This window comes from Crocuta crocuta, unplaced genomic scaffold (assembly GCF_008692635.1).
Source record: "Crocuta crocuta isolate KB4526 unplaced genomic scaffold, BGI_CrCroc_1.0 scaffold511, whole genome shotgun sequence".
In the NCBI taxonomy this organism is placed as follows: domain Eukaryota; kingdom Metazoa; phylum Chordata; class Mammalia; order Carnivora; family Hyaenidae; genus Crocuta; species Crocuta crocuta.
In genome coordinates, this window is record NW_027532414.1 from 105,319 (window position 1) to 113,831 (window position 8,513).

The window sequence follows — 8,513 nt, forward strand, 5'->3', positions numbered from 1 at the left end:
GTATCAGGCTCTGTGCTGACAGCTTAGGGCCTGGACATGCTTTGGATTCTGTCTCCCTCTCTCTCTGCCCGCCCTACTTGCACTCTGTCTTTCTCTCTCTCTCTCTCAAAAATAAATAAACATTAAAAAAATAAAAATAAGTACAAGATAGAAACATAAGGAACACATTAAGACTTGTCTGTCTACATCTACCCCTCATTTCTACATGGGCTTGGCTTCTGGAGAATTTACCCAAGAATATGCCATTTTGTAGACTATCAGACAGAGGTTGAAACCAAAAATGTTCAAGTTTTCCAATACAGTTTAATTAGGATAAGGATCAACAGGACTCCAAGAAAGAGGATAAGGTCAACCTGTGGTACTAGTTGCAACCATACTTATCAGAACCCCAGGCCCAGGCAGCTAAACAGTTCAACTCCCATAAATAGTTGCAGGGGTCCAGCCTTTGCAAGCCAGGGTTGACCCGGAGGGTGAGGGTTGGAGTTGGCGAAGAAGGCATGGAGCCAGCCTCTTCAGGTGGACTGCTTAAATTTATTTTTCAGTTTAGGGTTTTTGTAGCAAATCTAAACAATCATGTGTAAACAATTTACATTTTTAGAAAGCAGTTATGGGATTTAACATTTCTAAATGTTTTTGACAACAGTGATTTTGCGGTACAAGAATTCTGCTTAAACTAATAATATTTAACTAGATAGTCATAACAAAGTTCTACATATTCTTTATTATGTATGGCAGGATATTTAAAAATAAGTGGAGCATATAGCCAGAATACATGAGATCAAAGTGCCCTTTAATTGTTTAAGTTCAGCGGGCATGCAAGAACAAGATATACTTGCACCCGCGGTTATAGGTGATAAACTTTCACAACCCCTTACTAAGAAAAAACAACGTCAACATTTATCATAGAGGACGTGTGGAAATGTTTTACTTGGATCAACTAGAATTTGGTCTCTACATTTACAGGTCTCATTCTTTGACCAGAACAATCCACAAATTGCCTCACAGGCTTGAGGCCAGGGGCAGCAGGCAAATATTTCTCTAACACTTTTTCAGGAAAGTCCTTCAAAACTAATAAGTCTTATTTTGTCTCTGCTTAGAGCATAATATGTATTCTATTGGCAATTAGACCCATACAAGGAAAATGAGTTCCATGTCTCTTATAGACCACATGCATACCAGACTGTCCCCAATTTTGCCAGTTACTACAATAATCATAAGATGACATCCTATTGAGAGGATGGGCATGATATTTAGGTACATTCCATTTTGGAGGAAGAGGGGGAACTTTGGGCAATTCTGGTTTCATATTAATGCCAAAATAGACTAACAGCAGAAATGATAGTAAAAACACAGAGTAAACAGAGAGAAGGAATTCTTCAGGGGGTTCTTACTGCCTTGCAGTCCTTTCCCACGGGTCTTTCCCTAGGCCTTGCCGTCAGGGATAACTCGTGCAGTTTCATTCTCCGGCAAATAGTGGTATTTTGAGAGAAGCAGGTACCTTTTTCCTGATGATTCTGCAATGATGTGTCCCCTTGTCCCACGGTATTAATTCATGTACAGCAGGATATATTAGTAATTGCTTGGACTCCATCTTAACCCCTTGGATAAAGTCTAAGGCAAATTTATCAGCAATCACTATTTGTTTCCACTATTTATGGCCACAAAATAAGATGTCTTTAATTTGCCAGCAGGCAGTTTTCTAAGTAGCAGACCAGTTAGGCCATTTGCCAATAGTCCAAGAATCAAATATGTAATATGTACACCAAGGTTCATCAAGAGCATTATCCAGAACTATTATCTTGAGCTCTACTTACTGAATACAATACTCTCATCTGTTTTCTGTTCTGCATAGCTGCGGCTGAGGCTGAACAGACATGGCGGCCCTGTGGACACAACTGGTTTTCAACTAAGGCAAATTTAGTTGGAGAGGCTCATCCATTTCTGTGGAGTGACTACAACAAAGTATCAACTGACCTATGATTTGGATGCATTTGGTCTCCTAGAGACTAAAGAGGAAAGTGAACATTCTTTTAAATTAATCTTTGCAGTTGTACTGAAATGTCAATCATAACAACAATTTGAGACATTCATCTCAGAAGAAAGGTTTCCATGTTACTAACTGGGAAATTCATTTTTGTCTAATGGTTTTCAAAGGCTGATACTAAAGACAAAGACCATGAATTGAATGTTTATTTTTAAGAAACTACAACTTTAATATGAAACCAATGTGACAAAAATTAAAGCAGAGATAGCAATTAATCAAACTGTTTTCCCAAAAGAGATAATTAAAATATTCTTCTACCCTAGATTCTTTCATTAACTAATAGCCTAGAAGGTGATCGACCATTTCAAGGGAAATAACCTTGTCCCTAAACCCTAAATTATAAAATAATTCCATGCTCTTCATATATATATAATTATATTGTTTTTCAGTGTTTGTTAAAAATAAATTTGAGACCCAAAAGAAGTTTCCCGGGGGACCATGCATAGACAATACAACGTTGTCTCATAATACCCAGGTAATTTTAAATTTTACTGGCTTCACAAAGATTTCTTTAAGGTGCACCAGGATGGACCACTTAAGGGTTTGCGGTTGAACTGAATGACAGTGTACTGAATATTGAAAAATGTCAGATCATAAGAAAAATATGTTATACCCTAGTGAGAAAGCCTTTGGACTTATATATCCATAACTTTTATTCACTTAATCGTTGAATAGAGAGTTATTGACCATCTTCTTTGTATTAGATTCTATAAAAGGTAGGTGATTCAGTTGGGTGCAGAATAAAAATATTAGTGCTTAAACATAACAGTTTTAAGTTTAGAATGTGTTATAGACATGTTAATAGTTGGTTACCATATAGTATGGCAAGTGCTACAAAGAACAAATCAATGGATGAAAAATGTATATATGGGGGACACTTAATCTGCCCTGAAAAGTCAGGAAAGCCTCCAAGAAAAAGCAGCACAACAAGATACTGGAAGTTTAGTGGGAGGAAAGTCAGGCAAAGGGAATGATGGCAAAGGGGGAGTGTTCTGGGAAGAGATTATAAACGTATATAAAATTGGGGCGCCTGGTTGGCTCAGTTGAGTAAGCGTCTGACTTCAGCTCAGGTCATGATCTCATGCTGGCTTGTGGGTTCTAGCCCCATGGTGGATTTTGTGTTGACAGCTCAGAACCTGGAGCCTGCTTCAGATTCTGTGTGTGTCTCTCTGCCTCTCTCTCTCTCTCTCAAAAATAAATAGATTTTTTTAAAGTGTATAAAATTATGGCTTACATTCAAATAGCAATGGTGGTTTGGAATACCTGTAACATAAACATGGTACAAAGAGAACCACAAGAGATCAGTTCCGGTCTGAGATGCAGAAACTAGATGTTCAAGAGTTATGTCAGCCATGTTGAAGAAGTTAGGATTTTGTCTTGAGAAGAATAGGAAGACATCGAAGAATTACACCAGGAGAACATAAAAATGAATTTCATGTCTATAAAAGTTTACATAAGCTAAAATGTGAGGAACAGAGAGACGCAGGAAATATTGGAGGCAAGAATAAAAATTAAGGGTCAGTTGCAACAAAACAAAATAAAGTAAGAAATCATTGTCGTTGGATCAAGGAAACAATATAAGTGAAAACATATGAAACGTGTGTAAAGTATGAAATAGTTATCAGGGACAAATTGAATGTTGGCATGGGGAATAGGAAAGCAAAATAAAAGGTAATTGGTCTGATTTGGAAAACTGAGTGAATAATGGCACTGTTAGTTAAAGATGTAAAATATATACTTCAGGTCTGAGCATTAGGACTGATTTGCAGAGATGCCACGTTATTTTCTGTACGTGATACTCTTGATGATCATCTAGAATATATAAGTGGGAATTTCTGGGTGGCATTTAGATGTATACAGAACATAGAAAATAAATGAGGGATAGAAATACATATTTGTGCTTAAACAATGTATAGGTGTCTATTGAGGACATAGGATTGGATAAAATCACTAAACAAAAAGTGTAAAGGGGAAAGAGTGGAGGCTTTGGTGAGAGCATGAAGACCATGTTGTCTAAATAGAAGCAGAGCCTCCAAGGTAGAAAATCAGAATGGACGAATAATAAACACAGAGTCTGTTTTGTTCAGGAAACCAAAGGTGTATTTAATAGGGGTCAATGTTACAAAGTTACCAAGGAAAAATGAGCTTTATTAGATTTTGGAATAGGGAGGTTGATAGTAAACTCAGTGAGGAGATTTCTTGGTTTAATGGAAAAGGAGGGTAGGTTATATTTGGTTAAGTCATAAATATGATTGAGAAATTAGGGTACATGCTTTTGTTCTAAGGCATTTGGTTGAAAAGTGCGATAGAGGAGAGAAAAAAATAAAATAGTAACCAAGATAAAGTTTCAAAGGAGTTGTTAATCAGAATTTAAGGGGAGGAAGTGCTTTTTATATGTTACTATATTTTGCCTGTCTGGACCATCATGTGCATGTGAAGTAACCAGAGACAGTGTGGTGATAAAGGAAAATCAAGTTAACTTACCCCATGCTATGCTTGAGAAAGGTAAGGGGATGATTCCAATTCTGCTAGCTTTCATGCATTCAGAGTCCGGTCTGGGTTTCTGGAAGTGTTCTGTAACATTTAGCTGTTTTAAAAGCTGTTTCAGTTCTAGTCACTTTGGATACTTGAAGGAAAGGTAAGATAATGTCTTCGAATCATTGAAAACTATTTTACAATTTGGAAAATTATTCTCTGAGGTGCATTTTGCAAAAAGACAAAGCCAGGAAAATCACAGTCTTGTTTTTTTTTTAATATCAATATTATGTGTGCATTGAAAGGAAGGAAGGAAAGGAGGAAGGAAGGAAGGAAGGAAGGAAGGAAGGAAGGAAGGAAAAAAGAAAGNGGAGATAAGTAAAAAGAAGAAAAATTTTAAATTATACCAAACAGGACACCTATAAATAAATAGTATTAATATTTTGTTTCTGACTTTTCTTTTATATTTTCTGCACTTGATTTTGGTAATCTTTAATATTATTATGAAATGATGAAATTATAATAATTTTATGAGATGAACTTACAACTTAAGAAATCATTTTGATAAATGCTGCCAAAGCGACTTACATTCTTTTTTTTTTAATGTTTATTTTTGAGAGAGACAGAACGTGAGTGAGAGATGGGTAGAGAGACAGGGAGACACAGAATCTGAAGCAGGCTCCAGGTGATGCAGGGTTTGAACTCATGAACTGAAAGACCATGACCTGAGCTGAAGTCAGACACTTAATCGACTGAGTCACCCAGGTGCCCTAAGCCACTTACATTCTTAATGTTCCTTTGTATTTCTTTATATATAAAGAAAAGCACCACACAGATTTTGCCATTATATTGATTATAACATTTTAATTGAAATGTTCTCTTTCTACTTATACAGCTCCCTCGTGGATTTTTGTATCACGGAATTTTTGCCTAGACCAAATCCTTTCACACTGAAAGCATAAGTGGAATCCACACATAATTCAGAGTGCTTATCAGTAATCTTCTTTGGCTGAATTTAACATAACACCCTGATGAACCACGTCGCTCTTCTCACTATGGAATTGATTAAACCTTAAAGGTAAAGATTATTCAGAGTCTGTGCTTGAGAAGAGTTTATCGTAGATTCGTTGTTTGCTGTTTATTTTTCATCTCTTTCATGGCAAAAGTCAATCAGTCAGAAGTCACTGAGTTTATTCTCTTGGGCCTCACAGACAATCCAGAGCTTCAGGCCATTCTCTTTTGTGTATTCTTATTGATTTACTTAGTTACTGCCTTGGGTAATCTTGGCTTGATTGTGCTTATCCAAATAAGTCCCCAACTTCACACACCCATGTATTTTTTCCTCTGTCATCTGGCTTTTGTTGATTTTTATGGTACCTCCGCCATCACTCCAAACACCCTTGCAAACTCTTTACGTGAAGTTAAAAGTATCCCATATTATGCATGCGCCACTCAAGTATGTTGCTTTATCACATTTTCAGTTTGGGAATTATTAATGCTGTCTGTTATGGCCTATGATCGCTATGTGGCCATCTGCAACCCTTTACTCTATGTCATTCTCATGCCCAGGAAATTCTGCATCCAAATGGTCACTGGCTTGTATATTTATGGATTCACTGTAGGGCTCATACAAGCAGTGGCTACATTCCACATGTCTTTCTGTGACTCTAATGTGGTCAACCAGTTCTACTGTGATGATGTCCCCTTGATTGCTCTGGCCTGCTCTGATACCCAAGTCAAAGAGTTGATGTTGTTGGTCATTGCTGGGTTCAATGTGTTCTGTTCTCTTATTATTGTTCTCATATCCTATGTGTTCATTGTCTTCACCATCTTAAAGATCCATTCTGCTGCAGGAAGACTAAAGCCTTTTCTACCTGTGCTTCTCACCTGTTTTCTATTACTATGTATTATGGGACCCTCAGTTTTATGTACCTGCGCCCCAAGTCAAGCCACTCACTGGATAAAGACAAATTTGCCTCAGTATTCTATGCAGTGGTGATTCCCATGTTAAACCCATTGATCTACAGCTTGAGGAATCAGGAAGTAAAAAAGGCTTTCAAGAAATTTTTTGAAAAGGTATATTTTGATAATAGATAATCAGTTATGTTGTTTCTAAAGAAATGTTAGAAATTAAGAACTTTTAAAGGAAGGCTTGTACATGGTATTGTGCCGGTAAGTGTAGAAATCTTTGTCTTCTGAAGCTCAGTTCCCTGATCTGTATTTCTTTCAAAACAGGCCTTTTCCTGTTTTTGCTTACACAGAGTAGATATTTTATAAATGTTTTTTGTTTAACTGTTGAATTTTGAAAAAACAGATAAACACCACCCATTATGTTTTCCCATGAGATGCTTCAACAATAGAGATGAAGAACAAAACACCTTAAAATCATAACTTTATCTTATTTCACTATGATATGGAAAATTTTAGGCTATCTTGACAGACATCAGCCTCGCAAATATTGAAAATACCAGATATGATTTTTTTCCATCGTTGAACTAGAGTGAAAAAATAACAAGGTGCTTGGTTAAAGGGTTTTGGTTTGAAAATGCCTGAAAAGTGACCTGTCTGTTTGTTTTAAATGTCCCTATTGATATGGTTGAACATTTTTTAAAAGATCTCATTTTTCAGAGTAGTTTTAGGTTTACTACAAAACTAAAAGAAAGATACAGAAATTTCTCATAGACCCCTATTACCACACGTGCAGAGCCCCCTCTCCCCACTATCAACATTCCTCACCAGAAAGGTACATTTGTCATGATGGATGAAACTAGATTGACACATCATAATCATCCAAAGTCCATAGGCTATCTTAGGGTTCACTCTTGGGTTTGTACATGTATAGGTTCAGACAGATGTACAAGGACTTATGTCCATCACTGTAATATTATCCAGAGTATTTTCATTGCCTTAAAAGTCCTCTGTGCTCTGCTAATTCAGCCTCCACCACTGTCCTCCACCACTTCCACATCTGGCATCTGCTAATCTTTTTATTGTCTCCCTGGTTTTGCCTTTTCTAGAATGTCAGAGAGTTAGAATCACATAGTATGTGGCTTTTTCAGACCGGGTTTTTTTTCACTTGGTAAAATGCATGTAAGTGTCCTCCCTGTCTTTTCATGGTCTGATAGCTCATTTCTTTTTAGTGAAGAATAACATTATACTGTCTGAATGTACCGTAGTTTATTTGTCCATTCACCTACCAAGCAACAACTTAGCTGCTTCCAAGTTTTGGTGATTATGAATGAATAAAGCTGCTTTAAACAACAGTGTGCAAGTTTTTGTGTGAATTTACATTCTTAGCTCCTTTGGTTGTGTACCAATGAACACAATTGTTGGGTCATATGGTNTGTAGTTTATTTGTCCATTCACCTACCAAGCAACAACTTAGGGGCGCCTGGGTGGCTTAGTCGGTTAAGCGTCCGACTTTCCGACTTTCGCTTAGGTCATGATCTCGCGGTTTGTGGGTTCGAGCCCCGCGTCGGGCTCTGTGCTGACTGCCAGCTCGGAGCCTGGAGCCTGTTTCAGTCTGTGACTCCCTCTCTCTCTGTCCCTCCCCTGCTCACGCTGTCTCTCTCTCCTAGAAATAAATAAAACATTAAAAAAAAAAAAAAAGCAACAACTTAGCTGCTTCCAAGTTTTGGTGATTATGAATGAATAAAGCTGCTTTAAACAACAGTGTGCAAGTTTTTGTGTGAATTTACATTCTTAGCTCCTTTGGTTGTGTACCAATGAACACAATTGTTGGGTCATATGGTAAGAGGCTGTTTAGTTTTGTAAACAACTGCCAAACTCTTGGCTCAACATTTTATCATGATCATTCAAGCACTGCTCCTTCTATATTTCCTTCACATCCAGCCAGCACTTCAGCTGCACCGATCACTCTCAGGTAGAGTGACACAAACCTTATCCTACATGGTTACTGAGACTTTAATTGCCCTCTCCTTGTTAAAGTATACTTTTTTACAGTTGCCCATTTTCAATAACATTATCACTGGGC

At 37.2% G+C, this 8,513-nt stretch overlaps 1 protein-coding gene across 1 annotated transcript; it reads left to right on the forward strand.

The window, feature by feature from the left end:
• Positions 1-5,675: 5,675 nt before the first annotated feature.
• Positions 5,676-6,616, forward strand: LOC144243829 (olfactory receptor 5AL1-like). Its single transcript, XM_077778971.1, is given in 2 exon segments — positions 5,676-6,375; positions 6,378-6,616. Coding segments are annotated over 2 exon segments (939 nt in total).
• The last annotated feature ends 1,897 nt before the right edge of the window (positions 6,617-8,513 follow it).